At 45.2% G+C, this 20,111-nt stretch overlaps 1 protein-coding gene across 2 annotated transcripts in view; it reads left to right on the forward strand.

Moving 5' to 3' along the window:
* The window catches only part of LOC144501160 (uncharacterized), a 192,244-nt gene that overhangs the window by 96,019 nt on the left and 76,114 nt on the right, over positions 1–20,111 (forward strand). For both annotated transcript variants that reach the window (XM_078224566.1, XM_078224567.1), the window contains exons 14-15: positions 8,615–8,707; positions 13,191–13,219. In XM_078224566.1, the coding sequence (XP_078080692.1) occupies positions 8,615–8,707; positions 13,191–13,219 (122 nt within the window). The remainder of the gene's footprint in view (positions 1–8,614; positions 8,708–13,190; positions 13,220–20,111) is intronic.

Raw genomic sequence — 20,111 nt, forward strand, 5'->3', positions numbered from 1 at the left:
CCTGTAATGAGGCAACCAGAACTGAGCACAGTACTCCAAGTGGATCTGACAAGGGTCTTATAAAGCTGCATCATTATCTCCCGACTCCTAAACTCAATCCCTCGATTGATGAAGGCCAGCACACCATATGCCTTCTTAACCAACTCCTCTACCTGCGAGGCCGATTTAAGAGTCCTATGGACCCGGATCCCAAGGTCCTTCTGATCCTCTACACTGCTAAGAGTCTTACATAAGAACATAAGAAATAGGAGCAGGAGTAGGCCATCTAGCCCCTCGAGCCTGCCCCGCCATTCAATAAGATCATGGCTGATCTGACGTGGATCAGTACCACTTACCCGCCTGATCCCCATAACCCTTAATTCCCTTACCGATCAGGAATCCATCCATCCGCGCTTTAAACATATTCAGCGAGGTAGCCTCCACCACCTCAGTGGGCAGAGAATTCCAGAGATTCACCACCCTCTGGGAGAAGAAGTTCCTCCTCAACTCTGTCTTAAACCGACCCCCCTTTATTTTGAGGCTGTGTCCTCTAGTTTTAACTTCCTTACTAAGTGGAAAGAATCTCTCCGCCTCCACCCTATCCAGCCCCCGCATTATCTTATAAGTCTCCATAAGATCCCCCCTCATCCTTCTAAACTCCAACGAGTACAAACCCAATCTCCTCAGCCTCTCCTCATAATCCAAACCCCTCATCTCCGGTATCAACCTGGTGAACCTTCTCTGCACTCCCTCCAATGCCAATATATCCTTCCTCATATAAGGGGACCAATACTGCACACAGTATTCCAGCTGCGGCCTCACCAATGCCCTGTACAGGTGCATCAAGACATCCCTGCTTTTATATTCTATCCCCCTCGCAATATAGGCCAACATCCCATTTGCCTTCTTGATCACCTGTTGTACCTGCAGACTGGGCTTTTGTGTCTCATGCACAAGGACCCCCAGGTCCCTTTGCACGGTAGCATGTTTTAATTTGTTTCCATTGAGATAGTAATCCCATTTGTTATTATTTCCTCCAAAGTGTATAACCTCGCATTTATCAACGTTATACTCCATTTGCCATATCCTCGCCCACTCACTCAGCCTGTCCAAATCTCTCTGCAGATCTTCTCCGTCCTCCACACGATTCACTTTTCCACTTATCTTTGTGTCGTCTGCAAACTTCGTTACCGTACACTCCGTCCCCTCCTCCAGATCATCTATATAAATGGTAAACAGTTGCGGCCCAAGTACCGATCCCTGCGGCACGCCACTAGTTACCTTCCTCCAACCGGAAAAACACCCATTTATTCCGACTCTTTGCTTCCTGTCGGATAGCCAGTCCCCAATCCACTTTAACACACTACCCCCAACTCCGTGTGCCCTAATCTTCTTCAGCAGCCTTTTATGGGGCACCTTATCAAACGCCTTTTGGAAATCCAAAAACACCGCATCCACCGGTTCTCCTCCATCAACCGCCCTAGTCACATCTTCATAAAAATCCAACATGTTCGTCAAGCACGACTTTCCCCTCATGAATCCATGCTGCGTCTGATTGATCGAACCATTTCTATCCAGATGCCCTGCTATCTCCTCCTTAATAATGGATTCCAGCATTTTCCCTACTACAGACGTTAAGCTGACCGGCCTATAGTTACCCGCCTTTTGCCTCCTTCCTTTTTTAAACAGCGGCGTAACATTAGCCGTTTTCCAATCAACCGGCACTACCTCAGAATGCAACGAGTTTTGATAAATAATCACTAACGCATCCACTATTACCTCTGACATTTCTTTCAATACCCTGGGATGCATTCCATCCGGACCCGGGGACTTGTCCACCTTCAGTCCCATTAGCCTACCCAGCACTGCCTCTCTGGTAACATTAATCGTATTAAGTATTTCTCCTGCTGCCAACCCTCTATCGTTAATATTTGGCAAACTATTTGTGTCCTCCACCGTGAAGACCGACACAAAAAACTTATTTAAAGACTCAGCCATATCCTCATTTCCCACTATTAACTCCCCCCTCTCGTCCTCCAAGGGTCCAACATTCACTCTAGCCACTCTATTCCTTTTTATATATTTATAAAAACTTTTACTATCATTTTTTATATTAATTGCTAGCCTAGCTTCATAGTCTATCCTTCCTTTCTTTATCGCTTTCTTAGTCTCTCTTTGTTGTTTCTTAAATTTTTCCCAATCACTTGTTTCTCCACTATTTTTGGCCACTCTGTACGCAGCTGTTTTTATTTTAATACTCTCCTTTATTTCCTTCGTTATCCACGGCTGGTTCTCCCTTTTCTTACAATCCTTGTTTTTTGCTGGAATATATTTTTGCTGAGAACTGAAAAGGATCTCCTTAAAAATCCTCCACTGTTCCTCAGCTATCCTACCTGCCAGCCTGCTCTCCCAGTCTACCTTAGCCAATTCATCCCTCATCCTATCATATTTCCCTCTGTTCAAACAGAGGACACTGGTTTGAGACCAAACTTTCTCCTCTTCCATCTGAATCAGAAATTCGACCATATTGTGGTCACTAGACCCAAGAGGGTCCTTCACAATAAGATCCTTAATTCTACCTACCTCGTTACACAATACCAGATCCAAAATAGCTCGTTCCCTCGTCGGTTCCGTAACATGCTGTTCAAGGAAACTATCCCGACAGCATTCTAAGAACTCTTCCTCCATTCCACCCTTACCGACTTGAGTCTGCCAGTCAATGTGCATGTTGAAGTCCCCCATGATTATTGCCGTTCCGTTTTTACACGCATCCCTTATCTGCTTGTTTATAGCCCTCCCTACCTCAACATTATTATTCGGGGGCCTATATACCACACCTACTAGTGTCTTTCTCCCTCTACTATTCCTCATCTCTACCCATAACGATTCCACGTTTTGTTCCTCAGAGCCTATGTCATCCCTCAGTACTACCCTGATATTATCTCTTATTAATAGCGCGACCCCACCACCTTTTCCTTCCTGTCTATTCTTCCTAAACGCCTGATACCCCTGGATATTCATCTCCCAGTCCTGGTCACCTTTCAGCCACGTTTCTGTAATGGCCACTAGATCGTACCCACTTGTGCTGATTTGCACCATCAACTCATTCACCTTGTTCCGAATGCTTCGTGCATTCAGGCAAAGTGTCCTTATTCCAGCTTTTATCTGAACCCGCTTTGATGAGTCGCGAACACTGTCTCCCTCTACTCCCTTATCTAAATTACCGCCTTCATTCACTTGCACCCTTTCCTCTACCATAATTTTGTAATTCCCCTTACCCCTGCATCCTCCCCCCCATCAATTAGTTCCTTGATCCTAGTCAACTCTTCTAGCTCCCCTCCCCCCAACCTATCTAGTTTAAATTCTCCCCAGTAGCCTTAGCCAACCTACCGGCCAGGATATTGGTCCCCGTGTGATTCAAGTTCCACCCGTTTTTTGTATACAGATCACCCCTGCCCCTAAAGAGGTCCCAATGGTCCAGGAACCTGAATCCCTGCCCCCTGCACCAGTCCCTCAGCCACACATTCATCCTCCACCTCACTCCATTCCTGCCCTCACCTTCCCGTGGCACAGGCAGTAATCCTGAGATTACTACCTTTGCTTTCCTCTTTCTCAGCTGTCTCCCTAATTCCCTGTACTCCCTTTTCATGACCCCTTCTCCCTTCCTACCCACATCAGCGGTACCAATATGTACCGCTACCTCAGGCTCCTCTCCCTCCCACCTCAGGATTTCTGGGACGCGACTAGCGACATCCTGGATCCCGGCCCCAGGGAGGCAGACCACCATGCGAGAATCCCGCCTACCTCTGCAGAAACGCCTGTCTGTCCCCTTCACCATCGAGTCCCCGATTAATACCGCCTTCCTCCTCTTTTCCTTAGCCCTCTGAGTTACAGGGCTGGACTCCACTGCGGAGACACGGCCACTGCTGCTTCCCCCAGGCGGGCTGTCCCCCCCAGCAGTACTCAAGCAGGAGTACTTGTTGTACCCTTGATATTATACTCCTTCATCCCATTTGACCTGCCAAAATGGACCACTACACATTTATCCGGGTTGAAGTCCATCTGCCACTTCTCCGCCCAGTCTTGCATCCTATCTATGTCACGCTGCAGCTTCTGACATCCCTCCAACCTATCCACAACCCCACCAACCTTTGTGTCGTCGGCAAACTTACCAACCCATCCCTCCACTTCCTCATCCAGGTCATTTATGAAAATGACAAACAGCAAGGGTCCCAGAACAGATCCCTGGGGCACTCCACTGGTGACCAACCTCCATTCAGAAAAAGACCCATCTACAACCACTCTCTGCCTTCTGCAGGCAAGCCAGTTCTGGATCCACAAGGCAACAGCCCCTTGATCCCATGTCCTCTCACTTTCTCGAGAAGTCTTGCATGGGGGACCTTATCGAACGCCTTGCTGAAGTCCATGTAAACCACATGTACCGCTTTTCCTTCGTCAATGTGTTTAGTCACATTTTCAAAGAACTCACCAGGCTCGTAAGGCACGATTTGCCTTTGACAAAGCCGTGCTGACTACTTTTGAGCATACTTAACTTCTCTAAATGTTCATAAATCCTGTCCCTCAGGATCTTCTCCATCAACTTACCAACCACTGAGGTTAGACTCACCGGTCAGTAATTTCCTGGGCTATCGCTATTCCCTTTCTTGAATATAGGAACCACATCCACAATCCTCCGGCACCTCTCCCATCTCCATCGACGATGCAAAGATCATCGCCAGAGGCTCTGCAATCTCTTCCCTTGCCTCCCACAGTAACCTGGGGTACATCCCATCCGGTCCCGGCGACTTATCTATCTTGATGCTATTCAAAATTTCCAACACATCCTCTTTCTTAATGTCCACATACTCAATCTTTTCAGTCCACCTCAATCGTGTAGTACAACCACCCAGGTCTTTTTCCACCGTGAATACCGAGGTAAAATATTCATTAAGCACCTCTGCTATTTCTTCCGGTTCTGTACAGACTTTCTCACCTTCACCTTTTATAGGTCCTATTCCTTCACATCTCATCCTTTTACTCTTCACATATTTATAGAACGCCTTAGGATTTTCCTTAATCTTACCTGCCAAGGCCTTCTCGTGACCCCTTCTGGCTCTCCTAATTTCTTTCTTAAGTCCCTTCCTACAAGCCGTAAAGTCATCTAGATCCCTATCATCGCCTAGCTCTCTGGACCTTTTGTACGCTTTCCTTTTCTTTCTCACTAGGTTCAGCGCAGCTTTCGTGCACCACGGTTCCCGTAACCTACCAAAACCTCCATCTCATCGGAACGTTGTCATGCAGAACTCCAGACAAACATTCCTTGAAAATCTGCCACCTTACTTCGGTACTTTTCCTCGAGAATGCCTCCTTCCAATTCACACCTCTAATCTCCTGCCTGATGGCTTTGTGTTTCCCCTTACTCCAGATAAACACTTTCCTAGCTTGCCTGATCCTATCTCTTTCCAATGCTAGCGTAAAGGAGATAGAGTTATAATCACTATCCCCAAGATGCTCCCCCACTGAGAGATCCGACACCTGTCCAGGCTCATTAGCCAGTACCAGATCGAGTACAGCCTCTCCTCTTGTAGGCTTATCCACATGCTGTGTCAGGAAACCCTCCTGAACACACCTAACAAACTCTTCCCCATCCAAACCCCTTACCCTCGGGATATTCCAATCGATGTTTGGGAAATTAAAGTCTCCCATCACGACAACCCTGTTATTACTACATCTCTCCAGGACCTGTTTCCTTATCTGCTCCTCAACATCCCTGTTACTATTGGGCGGCCTGTAGAAAATACCCAGCAAAGTTATCGACCCCTTCCCGCTCCGAACGTCCACCCACAGAGGCTCCGTAGACAATCCCTTCATGGCTTCCACATTCTCTACAGCTGTGACACTATCTGTGATCAGCAGTGCCACTCCCCCCCCCTCTTTTGCCTCCCTCTCTGTCCTTTCTGAAACATCTGAAACCCGGCACCTGAAGTATCCAGTCCTGTCCCTGTCCCCAAGGCTACATAATGGCCACCACATCACACTTCCAAGCATCGATCCACACTCTAAGCTCATCCACTTTATTCACTACACTCCTGGCGTTAAAATAGACACATCTCAAACCTTTGGTCTGAGCTCTCCCCTTCTCCATCACCCATCTATTCTCCCTCTTACACTGTCTCCAATCCTTCTCTATTTGCGGGCTAACCTCCTCGCTCACAGTCACCTCATCACGATTCCCTCCCCCCAACCTTTCTAACTTAAAGTCTCCCCAGTAGCCTTAGCCAACCTTCCTGCCAGGATATTGGTCCCCCTGGGGTTCAAGTGCCACCCATCTTTTTTGTACAGGTCACACCTGCCCCTAAAGAGGTCCCAATGATCCAGGAACCTGAATCCCTGCCCCCCGCTCCAGTCCCTCAGCCACGCATTCATCCGCCACCTCACTCCATTCCTGCTCTCACTTTCCCGTGGCACAGGCAGCAATCCTGAGATTACCACCTTTGCGTTCCTCCTTCCCAACTGTCTACCTAACTCCCTATATTCTCTTTCATGACCCCTTCCCTCTTCCTACCTATGTCAGTGGTACCAATATGTACCATGACCTCTGGCTCCTCTCCCTCCCACTTCAGGATATCTGGGACGCGATCAGAGATATCCCTGATCCCGGCACCAGGGAGGCAGACCACCATCCGAGATTCCCGTCTGCCTCCGCAAAAACGCCTGTCCGACCCCCTTACTGTTGAGTCCCCAATTAATACTGCCTTCCTCCTCCTTTCCTTAGCCCCCTGAGTTAAAGGGCCGGACTCTGCTCCAGAGACACGGCCACTGTGCTTCCACCAGGTGGGCTGTCCCCCCCAGCAATACTCAGACAGGAGTACTTATTGTGAAGGGGCACATTCACCGGGGTGCTCTCTATCACCTGAGCTTTCCCCTTCCTGGACGTTACCCACTTATCTGCCTCCTGTGGCCCTGGTGTGACCACCTGCTGATAGCTCCTGTCTATCATCTCCTCATTTTCCCTAACCAGATGAAGATCCTCGAGCTGCAGTTCCAGTTCTCTAACATGGTCCCTTAAGAACTGCAGCTCGACACACCCATCACAGACATGGACGTCCGGGAGGCCAGGAGCCTCCAGGACCTCCTACAGCCTACTTGGGAACAACAGACTGGCCTCACACTCATAATTTCCCTTCTTATTTCAAGGAACACAGAGAAACGTACTTAAGAATTAAACTTACCCCGCCTCGCCCTTTCCGCCTAAGCCCTTAGAGCCAAAGCCCTTCAGCTCTCACTCTGCTCCCTTCTCACTCCGCTGCCTGCTCTCAACGCTGCCCGCTGAATACTGTGGCCTGCTTTTTAAACCTCCCGCATGCTTTAAAAAAAACTAAATGCCTTCCCAGGTTGCCCCGCGGGCGGCCTACTTCCGCTTTTCAAATTTAAACTACTACAACAAGAAACCCCACGAAAAAATAAGTTAAAAAATAATCAATTTTTTACCCCTTTAGCTGAACTCACAAAACCTCTGGCTGATTAAGCTCTATACTTCATTGTTCCATTTGAATGTCGCCTGTTTGGTTCTGCTTTTCCCCATTATGCTGTGGGGCAGTTGCTCTTGACCAAAGCTTACAAACACCTTTAAGACTACATTTCAAAGCTACAATACTTGTTAAAAATCCATTACTATTGATTATATATGTGGTTAAGGCAATACCTTTGTATAATATATGTAGGAGGCACATCATGATACCTTTGGTATATATAAGGCACATTGTGGTCCCTACTTTGGTTTAAAAGCCCCTTAAGGGATTTTAGTATCCCCTGCTACAGAACTGATCTGCAAAACAAGCAATCACGCTAGTGCACTCTGCAGTGCACAGAGTGTGGGAGATTCATTTAGAAACTCCCACAGAAAAAAACCAGCAGGATTTACTCCCGCTTTTACGCGAATTCAACACTTCGAATTTTTTTGAGAGAATCGCTCCAGTGTCTTTAAAAAACACAAATTCTTCCAGAATGAGTTTAACCATGGAAGGTGAACTATTTTCTATGATTAAAGTGTTCATAACAGCCCAATAAATCTAAGTAATCCTAACCAAATAATCCACCCAAGGTATTCACTTCAAAACTAAAGCAATTGAGGTATTAACTAAAGAAAAACTGTGATACAATAAGAATATTACCTTTACTCCAGCACTGACAAAGGATCATCCAGACTCGAAACATTGGCTTTATTCTCTCCCCACAGATGCCGTCAGACCTGCTGAGATTTTCCAGCATTTTCTAGTTTTGTTTCAGATTCCAACATCCGCTGTATTTTGTTTTTACCTAAACTCCCTGCTGGAAAATGCTGGGAAAACTCAGCAAGTCTGGCAGCATTTGTGGGGAGAGAATAGAGCCAACGTTTTGAGGCTAGATGACTTCTTCAGAGCTCTTCATTGAGTTATCTGGACTCAAAACAAGTTTCTCTCACCACAGATGCTGCTGACCTGCTCAGTTTTTCCAGCATTTTCTGTTTAATATCCGGTTTCCAACATTGCAGTATTTTGCTTTCCTTCATGCTTGGTGTTACTAGTTCTGTGAACAGTTTAGTTAAATTTACAAATTTTACTTCAGCAAAGTTCTGATCTTTACATGCATACAGGAGCAGCACCTTCGATATGAGATGCAAAGGAAGGCAGAGGAACAGGTCAGCCAATTACAGGTTGAAATGAGGCAAATGATGCAACAAAGACAGGTAATGAAACATTGGGAAGCAAAAGAGCTTTACAACAAATAGCCTACAGCCTCAATTCATGGCATACAACTGCTCTCAAGCTTCAGAGAGATAGTGAGTACTTCAGGAATAGGATCAGATATTTCTGCCTATGCATAATTACATTTAAATGCTAGACTGTAGGGATTAACTAACTCTGCTAAGGTGACCAATTATAGCTGGCTTGATTACATGTAGAATCAGAAGGCAAGCTGGGTTAGCTAAAAATTGACTGCATTCCTGAAGGGTACATAATGCGGGCAAACAACAGCATAACAGCAGCTGCAAGGATTGTTTTTCTAGAAGAAGACAGCCTGCAAAAAACATTTCCAATAACGAGATAAGGGTTGAAATATATTTTTGATTTTAGAGCGTGTGCGTTCAGTTGTGAGTTCAAGTTCAGTTCTTCGATTAGAGGGACTGGCTTAGACGCCAGTCTCCAAGTTCACTTTTTTTGCTTCTGTCATGTTAATTTTTATAAGTTCTTTTCAATAGAAGAAAACTATTTTAAGACTCGTACCAGTGCTGTCCTCTCATCTCTTCAAATGAATGAATGGACCCAACAATGCCATAAAACGATGATCACTGTTGAGACCAGAAATGTATTAATGATCTGTGCTAGAATACTTGATAAGGTAATGTATAACTAAATCATAGAATCATACAGTGCAGAAGAGGCGCTTCAGCCCACCGACGCTTTAGAAACACCTGAACTCTCACCTAATCCCATCTGCCAGCACTTGGCCCATAGTCCACTGTGCCAAATGCTCATCCAGATACTTTTTAAAGGATGTGCGGCAACTCGCCTCTACCACCCTCCCAGGCAGCACATTCCAAACCACCACCGCCCTCTGGCTAAACAAGTTTTTCTTCACATTCCCCCCTAAACCTCCTATCCCTCACCATGAACCTATGTTCCCTCGTGACTGACCCTTCAACTAACGGGAACAACTACTCCTTGTCCATTCTGTCCATGTTCCTCACAATCTTGTACACCTCGATCAGGTCACCCCTCAGTCTTCTCTGCTCCAACAAAAACAAAACAAGCCTATCCAAGCTTTCTTCATAATTTAAATATTCCATCCCAGGCAGCATCCTGGTGAATCTCCTCTGCACCCCCTCCAGTGCAATCCCATCCTTCCTACAGTGTGGCGACCAGAACTGCACACAGTACTCTAACTGTGACCTCACCAAAGTTTCATACAACTCCAACACGACTTCCCTGCTTTTGTAATCTATGCCTCGATTGATAAAGGCAAGTGACCCATATGCCTTTTTCATCATCCTCCTAACATGCCTACCGCTTTAAGAGATCTGTGGACAAACACACCAAGTTCTCTTTGTTCCACAGAACTTCCTAGTGTTCTACCATTCATTGAGTACTTCCTTGTTACATTACTGCTTTCATGGTGTATCACCTCTCACTTTTCAGGGTTAAATTCCATCTGCCACTTATCTGCCCATTTGACCATTTCATCTATATCTTCTTGTAGCCCAAGACACTCCGCCTCACTGTTAACCACCCAGCCAATCTTTGTGTCATCCGCAAACTTACTAATCCTACCCCCCACATGATCATTAATGTCATTTATATAAATGATGAATATTAGGGGGCTCAACTGGTACACCACTGGACACTGGCCTCCAGTCACTAAAGCAGCCTCCTGTCATCATCCTCTGTCTCCTACGACTGAGCCAATTTTGAACCCATTTTATCAAATTACCCTGTATCCCATATGCATTTACCTTCTTTACAAGTCTCCCATGTGGGACGTTGTCAAAGGCTTTGTTGAAATCCATATAAACTACATCGACTGCACTACCCACGTCTACACACCTGGTCACCTCCTCAAAAAATTCAATCAAATTTGTTAGGCATGACCTCCCTCTGATGAAACCATGCTGACTATCCCTATCAAGCCTTGTCTCTCCAAGTGGAGATAGATGCTCTACATAGAACATAGAACAGTACAGCACAGTACAGGCCCTTCGGCCCACGATGTTGTGCCGAACCTTTTCCGAAACCAAGATCAAGCTATCCCACTCTCTATCATTCTGGTGTGCTCCATGTGCCTATCCAATAACCGCTTGAAAGTTCTTAAAGTGTCCGACTCCACTATCACAGCAGGCAGTCCATTCCACACCCCAACCACTCTCTGAGTAAAGAACCTACCTCGGACATCCCTCCTATATCTCCCACCATGAACCTTATTGTTATGCCCCTAGTAACAACTACATCCACCCGAGGAAATAGTCTCTGAACGTCCACTCTATCCCCCTCATCATCTTATAAACCTCTATTAAGTCGCCGGTCAACCTCCTCCGCTCTAAAGAGAAAAGCTCCAGCTCCTTCAAGCTTTCCTCATAAGACCGACCCTCCAAACCACGCAGCATCCTGGTAAACCTCCTTTGCACTCTTTCCAGTGCTTCCACATGGGCCTTCTTCATGGGCCGACCATGGGGGACCTTATCAAACGCCTTACTAAAATCCATGTATATGACATCAACTGCTCTACCTTCATCGACACACTTAGTTACCTCCTCAAAAAATTCAATCAAATTTGTGAGGCAAGACTTACCCTTCACAAATCCGTGTTGACTATCCTGGATTAAGCTGCATCTTTCTAAATGGTCATAAATCCTATCCCTCAGGACCTTTTCCATTAACTTACCGACCACCGAAGTAAGACTAACCGGTGTATAATTACCAGAGTCATTCCTATTTCCTTTCTTGAACAGAGGAACAACATTCGCCACTCTCCAGTCCTCTGGCACTATCCCCGTGGACAGTGAGGACCCAAAGATCAAAGCCAAAGGCTCTGCAATCTCATCCCTTGCCTCCCAAAGAATCCTAGGATATATCTCATCTGTCCCACGGAACTTATCGACCTTCAGGTTTTTCAAAATTGCTAATACATCTTCCCTCAGAACATCTGCCTCCTCCAGCCTATCGGCCTGTATCACACTCACATCCTCAAAAACATGGCCCCTCTCCTTGGTGAACACTGAAGAAAAGTATTCATTCATCGCCTCTCCTATCTCTTCTGACTCCATGCACAAGTTCCCACTACTGTCCTTGACCGGCCCTAACCTCACCCTGGTCATTCTTTTATTCCTCATATAAAAGTAAAAAGCCTTGGGGTTTTCCTTGATCCGACCCGCCAAGGACTTCTATGCCCCCTCCTAGCTCTCCTAAGCCCTTTTTTCAGCTCATTCCTTGCTACCTTGTAACCCTCAATGGATCCAACTGAACCTTGCTCTCCTTCAGAAGTTTCTCTAATAGTTTCCCTACCACTGAGACTCACTGGTCTGTAGTTTAATTTATTAGCTTGGTCCCTAGGAACACAATCAAATTCTACTATTTCATTGTGCAGTGTACAAAGCAAAAGTGACTAGGCAGAGTGACAACATGATAACTATGATCTACAGTGTGGGAAACAGAATTAAGCATAATATTTAAGGTTAGGGTACTTTTCTACTACGCAGGGTACAGATATATAGCAGAATTGAAATTTTTTAAAATATCAGATTGATGCCATAAAATGATCACTGTGAGGCCTGATTTCAGGATCATCATCAGAAATGTATGAATGATCGGAGGGATCCTGTTTGCTTCAGTCTATGCAAAGACTTCATTTTCAGATAATTCTGCCTATGCACAATTACATTTAAATGCTAGACTGTTGTGGTTAACTACAATCTAACTGCAGTTAACTAACTAGTCCAGTATAGTAGAAAGCAGTGAAGAGACTGCAATAAAATATTCCAGATATGCCACCTATTACAGTACTGCCTTTTCTATCCCATAATCTGAGTTCTGTTGTGATTCAGTTGGTGGTAGAATGTCTTGTCTTGCCTTTTGTCTGTTCTTGTTCTGAGGGTTGACCTCAATATGAACAATCTTTCTCCTCTAGTTCTATTCTTTGCTACCCTTATTGCCCGTCTACATTCTAAATCAGAATATCCCACTCCAAAGATTTGAGCACAAAGTTTAGGCTGACACATCAGTGCTGAACTGAGGAAGTGCTACACAGTTAAAACTGCCATCTTTCAGATGTGATGTTAACTGAGAACCAATCTGCCTGCTCAGGTGAATGTAAAAAATACCATGGCAGTATTTTGCAAAAAAGCTGAGTTATCTTTGCTGTCCTGGGGCCAATATTAATCCCTCAACTAGTCAATGAAAGAGCTTAGGCATTCTTGCATTGCTGTTGTGGAAGTTGTTCACATTTTCTACATCACAACAACACTTCAAAAGTTATCACTGTGGACACTTAACAATCAGAAAAGACCCACTGTAAACATGTCTTTTTTTTACCATGGGAAGTACTTTAATGACATCTCAATTTCCCGGTTTAGTTCTGGTAGCAATCTGTTCTGCCTTCTTTTAACATAGATTGTTTTTATTCGCATATTTTGTTCATACCAACCTTCCAAAGATTGTGTTTTTCATTTTGTTTTTTAGCATTTCCTTGATGTTTACTCTCTGGAAAGGTACGTGGAGCAACAGCTGGACTTGAAAACTTTTACTGAATGTTCATAAGTTCATAAGATATAGGAGCAAAATTAGGCCATTCAGCCCATCAAGTCTGCTCCACCATTCAATCATAGCTGATATGCTCCTCATCCCCATTTTCCTGCCTTCTCCCCATAACCCTTCAACCCATTACCAATTAAAAATCTGTCTCACTCCTCCTTAAAGTTACACACTGTCCCAGCACTTTGGGGTAGTGAATTCCACAGATTCACAACCCTTTGGGAGAGGTAGTTTCTCCTCAACTCTATTTTAAATTTGCTACCCCTTATCCTAAGACTATGACCTCTCGTCCTAGGATGCCCCCCAAGAGGAAGCATACGTTCCACATCTACTTTATCCATACCTTGTATCATCTTGTATACCTTAATTTGATCTCCCCTCATTCTTCTAAATGGCTGTGTTTAAATTTGCTGCAAGACCAGGAAATTTCAGTAAATAAAATTCTCAACTTCCAATGTCAAGCATTGATTGTGATATGTATTTGAAGGATATATTGGGGGGTAGTTCAATTAAAAAAAGTAATTTGGATGAAATATTTTTTTTAACTGTATGGCCCAACACAATCGTCCCAGAATTAGGAACTCATCGGTGGCAGTTTCGGAAAAAGGGAAGTGTAATGTGACCTGGATGTCATGGTGGAACAGTCACTGAATGTTGGCATGCAGGTGCAGCAGGCTGGCCTTCATAGCAAGAGGATTTGAGTATAGAGGTAAGGATGTCTTGCTGCAGTTATACAGGGCCTTGGTGAGGCCACACCTTGAGTATTGTGCGCAGTTTTAGACTCCTAGTCTGAGGAAGGACATTCTTGCTATTGAGGGAGTCCAGCGAAGGTTCACCAGACTGATTCTTGGAATGGCAGGACTGACATATGAAAAGGGACTGGATCAACTGGGCTTGTACTCACTGGAATTGAGAAGAATGAGAGGGGATCTCATAGAAACATATAAAACCCTGATGGGCTAGATGTGGGGAGAATGTTCCCGATGTTGTGGAAGTGCAGAACTAGGGGTCACAGTTTTAAGGATAAGAGGCAAGACATTCAGGACTGAGATGAGGAAGAACTTCTTCATTCAGAGAATTGTGAACCTGTGGAATTCTCTACCACAGAAAGCTGTTGGGGCCAGTTCATTAGATATGTTCAAGAGGGAGCTGGACGTGGCCCTTGTGGCTAAAGAAATCAAGAGGTATTTTCTATGTTTCTATGTCTATTACCAATCCAGTGTGCTATTCAACCTATGTAGGAGCATAGAATCTTGACATGTTGAGCAGAATCTTCCATTATATTGGCTATGTGTCATTATGGGCAAGGAAAGCAGAGAATAGTTAACTGATGGCATCAGCAAGATAGCTCGCCATATTTTTAGACACCTGAGGTAAAAAAAGTTTAGTATGAGTTTCACGCCATGGTGTTCTGACTCTGATTTGCCTGCCTCGGTATCATTTGAGCTCTTCAATCAGGAGGGTGCTCTATTTAAACGCCTCCCCAGCACTGCCCAGCACCTGCCCAAATCAGGTAAGGAGGATGGCTGTGAGGAAGATAGGCTCTTGGAGAGAGCACAGACCAGAATGCTGGATGCGATGGAGCAGAGGCGGGGCCTCCTCTATCCTCAGGTGGGCGGAAGAACTATGAGCAATGTCACCAACCCAGAATGGGAGGCAGAGGTAATGCTAGAAAGTGCAAGCCCACTACATAAGAGGACGTGAATCCAGTGCAGAAAGAAGATGAATAATCTTCTTCATATAGCCAGGGTAAGTCACTCATTCCATTTCTCAATAATGGGAGATGACCACCAAAGCGGCCAATTCAGATCCCTGGACATCTGGAGTCTGTTCCTGCACTGGTTCTTACTTATCTCCAGGCACATCATCTGCTGTCGTTAGACTCTGGCATGGTGATGTCGCCTCTGAGCGATCACTCCCTGTGGTGCAGCCTCTGGCAGTTGAACAGGCCCTGCCACCCCTTCCTTTTTTATTCATGGCCATCACTGGCTGACCAGCATTTATTGCCCATTCCTTAATGCCTTTGAGAAGGTGGTGGTGAGCTGCCTTCGTGAATTGCTGCAATCCATGTGCTGTGTGTTTACCCACAATGCTGTTAGGGAGGGAATTCTGGGATTTTGACCCAGCGACTGCGAAGGAACGGTGATATATTTCCAAGTCAGGATGATGAGTGGCTTGAAGGGAAACTTGCAGGTGGTGGTGTTCCGATGTATTGGTTGCCCTTGTCCTTCTGGATGGAAGTGATCGTGGGTTTGGAAGGTGCTGGCTAAAGATCTTTGGTGAATTGCTGCAGTGCATCTTTGTTAAGACCCAGGCCAGAAACTCCAAGGTGTTTTGTGAATTTAGATCCTAATATGTTTTATTTTTGATGTTTGGCTTCAGTGAGCATTAGATGTTTCACTCCAGGTATGATTCAAGTGACCCACTAGGAAGCTTTTATCAAGTAAAGTTTATTTAAGAACACAATTAGAATATAACAAAAAGAATTAGCATAACTTTTACCCTTTACAAGATTTAAACAGGAACAGTATAATTCCTAACAGCTAAGGGAAGGACAGGATTGGCAGCTTAACATTCCAGGATATAGATGTTTCAGGCATGATAGAGGGAGATGTAAGAGGGGTGGGGGAGTTGTACTACTGGTTAAGGAGAAGATCACAGCTGTACTCCGGGAGGACACCTCGGAGGGCTCAGACAGCGAGGCAATATGGGTAGAGCTCAGTAATAGGAAAAGTGTTGTCACAATGTTGGAGGTTTACTATAGGCCACCCAACTGCCAGCGGGAGATTGAGGAAGAGATGTGTAGGGAGATTTTGGCAAGGTGTAAAAGTAACAGGGGTGTTGTGGTGGGAGATTTTAATTTCCCCTATATTGACTGGGACTCACTTAGTGCTAGGGGCGTGGATATGGCAGAGTTTGTAAGGAGTATCCAGGAGGGCTTCCTGAAACAGTATGTATATAGTCCAACTAGGGAAGGGGCTATACTGGACCTGGTATTGGGGAATGTGCCCGGCCAGGTGGTCGATGTTTCAGTAGGGGAGCAGTTCGGGAACAGTGACCGCAATTCAGTAAGCTTTAAGGTATTGATGGATAAAGATAAGTGTCGTCCTCAAGTTAAGGTGTTAAATTGGGGGGAGGCTAATTGCAACAATATTAGGCAGGAACTGAAGAACGTAGATAGGGGGCAGATGTTTGAGGGCAAATCAACATCTGGCATGTGGGACGCTTTCAAGTGTAAGTTGATAGGAATTCAGGACCGGCACATTCCTGTAAGGATGAAGGATATGTATGGCAAGTTTTGGGAACCTTGGATAACAAGAGATATTGTGAGCCTAGTCAAAGAGAAAAAGGAAGCATTTGTCAAAGCTAGGAGGCTGGGAACACACAAAGCAAGTGTGGAATACAAGGAAAGTAGCAAGAAACTTAAGCAAGGAGTAAGAAGAGCTAAAAGGGGTTATGAAAAAGCATTGGCCAGCAGGATTAAGGAAAATCCCAAGGTTTTTTACACATATATAAAAAGCAAGAGGGTAGCCAGGGAGAGGGTTGGCCCACTCAAGGACAAGGGAGGGAATCTATGTGTGGAGCCAGAGGAAATGGGTGAGGTATTAAATGAGTACTTTGCGTCAGTATTCACCAAAGAGAAGGACTTGGTGGATGATGAGTCTGGGAAAGGATGTGTAGATAGTTTGAGTCATGTTGAGATCAAAAAGGAGGAGGTATTGGGGTTCTTGAGAAACATCAAGGTAGACAAGTCTCCAGGGCCTGATGGGATATACCCCAGAATACTGAGAGAGGCAAGAGAGGAAATTGCTGGGGCCTTGAGAGAAATCTTTGTATCCTCACTGGCTACAGGGGAGGTCATGATGTGGAGATGCCAGCGTTGGACTGGGGTAAGCACAGTAAGAAGTCTCACAACACCAGGTTAAAGTCCAACAGGTTTATTTGGTAGCAAATACCATAAGCTTTCGGAGCACTGCTTCTTAGTTAGATGGAGTGGATATCTGCTCTCAAACAGTGCACAGACACAGAAATCAAGTTACAGAATACTAATTAGAATGCGAATCTCTACAGCCAGCCAGGTCTTAAAGGTACAGACAATGTGGGAGGAGGGAGCATTCAACACAGGTTAAAAAGATGTGTATTGTCTCCAGACAGAACAGCTACCAAATAAACCTGTTGGACTTTAACCTGGTGTTGTGAGACTTCTTACTGTACAGGGGAGGTCCCAGAGGATTGGTGAACAGCCAATGTTGTTCCTTTGTTTAAGAAGAGTAGGAGAGTAGCAAGAATAATCCAGCCAATTACAGGCCGGTGCACCTTACATCAGTGGTAGGGAAATTATTGGAGAGGATTCTTCGAGACAGGATTTATTCCCACTTGGAAATAAGTGGACGTATTAGTGAGAGGCAACATGGTTTTGTGAAGGGGAGGTAGTATCTCATGAACTTGATCGAGTTTTTCGAGGAAGTGACGAAGATGATTGATGAGGGTAGGGCAGTGGATTTTGCCTACATAGAACATGGAACATTACAGCGCAGTACAGGCCCTTCGGTCCTCGATGTTGCGCCAACCAGTGAAACCAATCTAAAGCCCATCTAACCCACACTATTCCATATGTTTATCCAATGACAATTTAAATGCCCTTAATGTTGGCGAGTCCACTACTGCTGCAGGCAGGGCATTCCACGCTCTTACTACTCTCTGAGTGAAGAAACTATCTCTGACATCTGTCCTATATCTATCACCCCTCAATTTAAAGCTATGTCCCCTCGTGCTAGCTATCACCATCCGAGGAAAAAGGCTCTCACTATCCACCCTATCTAATCCTCTGATCATCTTGTATGCCTCTATTAAGTCATCTCTTAACCTTCTTCTCTCTAACGAAAACAACCTCAAGTCCCTCAGCCTTTCCTCATAAAACCTTCCCACCACACCAGGCAACATCCTAGTAAATCTCCTCTGCACCCTTTCCAATGCTTCCACATCCTTCCTATAATGCGGTGACCAGAACTGTACACAATACTCCAAGTGCGGCCACACCAGAGTTTTGTACAGCTGCAACATGACCTCCTGGCTCCGAACTCAATCCCTCTACCAATAAAAACTAACACTCCGTACGCCTTCTTAACAACCCTATCAACCTGGGTGCCAACTTTCAGGGATCTATGCACATGGACACCGAGATCTCTCTGTTCATCCACACTACCAAGTATCTTACCATTAGCCCAGTACTCTGTAATCCTGTTACTCCTGCCAAAGTGAATCACCTCACACTTTTCCGCATTGAACTCCATTTGCCACCTCTCAGCCCAGCTCTGCACCTTATCCATGTCCCTCTGTAACCTGAAACAACCTTCCGCACTGTCCACAACTCCACCGACTTTAGTGTCATCCGCAAATTTACTAACCCATCCTTCTACACCCTCATCCAGGTCATTTATAAAAATGACAAACGCAGTGGCCCCAAAACAGATCCTTGCAGTACACCACTAGTAACTGAACTCCAGGATGAACATTTCCCATCAACCATCACCCTCTGTCTTCTTACAGCTAGCCAATTCCTGATCCAAACCACTAAATCACCCTCAATCCCATGCCTCTGTATCTTCTGCAATAGCTTTCCGTGGGGAACCTTATTAAACACTTTACTGAAATCCATATACACCACATCAACTGCTTTACCCTCATCCACCTCTTTGGTCACCTTCTCAAAGAACTCAATAAGGTTTGTGAGGCACGACCTACCCTTCACAAAACCGTGCTGACTATCCCTAATCAAATTATTCCTTTCTAGATGATTATAAATCCTATCTCTTATAATCCTTTCCAAAACGTTGCCCACAACAGAAGTAAGGCTCACCGGTCTATAATTACCAGGGTTGTCTCTACTTCCCTTCTTGAACAAGGGGACAACATTTGCTATCCTCCAGTCTTCTGACACTATTCCTGTAGACAACAATGACATAAAGATCAAAGCCAAAGGCTCTGCAATCTCCTCCCTATCCTCCCAGAGAATCCTAGGATAAATCCCATCCAGCCCAGGAGACGTATCTATTTTCACACTTTCCAGAATTGCTAACACCTCCTCCTTATTAACCTCAATCCCGTCTAGTCCAATAGCCTGTATCTCAGTATTCTCCTCGACAACATTGTCTTTTTCCTGCGTGAATACGAACGAAAAATATTCATTTAGCGCCTCTCCTATCTCTTCAGGCTCCACGCACAACTTCCCACTACTGTCCTTGACTGGCCCTAATCTTACCCTAGTCATTCTTTTATTCCTGACATACCTCTAGAAAGCTTTCGGGTTTTCCTTGATCCTACCTGCCAAAGACTTCTCATGTCCCCTCCTGGCTCTTCTTAACTCTCTCTTTAGGTCCTTCCTGGCTAACTTGTAACTCTCAAGCGCCCTAACTGAACCTTCACGTCTCATCTTTACATAAGTCTCCTTCTTCCTCTTCACAAGAGATTCAACTTCTTTAGTAAACCACAGTTCCCTCACTCGACCATTTCCTACATGGACTTCAGCAAGGCCTTTGACAAGGTCCCTCATGGCAGACTGGTGCAGAAGGTGAAGTCACATGGGATCGGAGGTGAGCTGGCAAGTTGGATACAAAACTGGCTCGGTCAAAGAAGACAGAGGGTAGCACTGGAAGAGTGCGTTTCTGAATGGAGGGCTGTGACAAGTGGTGTTTCTCAGGGATCAGTGCTGGGACCTTTGCTGTTTGTACTATAAATGATTTGGAGGAAAATGTAACTGGATTGATTAGTAAGTTTGCGGACGACACAAAGGTTGGTGGATTTGCGGATAGTAATGAGGACCATCAGGATACAGCAGGATATAGATCA

Source organism: Mustelus asterias, chromosome 12 (genome assembly GCF_964213995.1).
Source record: "Mustelus asterias chromosome 12, sMusAst1.hap1.1, whole genome shotgun sequence".
NCBI lineage: Eukaryota > Metazoa > Chordata > Chondrichthyes > Carcharhiniformes > Triakidae > Mustelus > Mustelus asterias.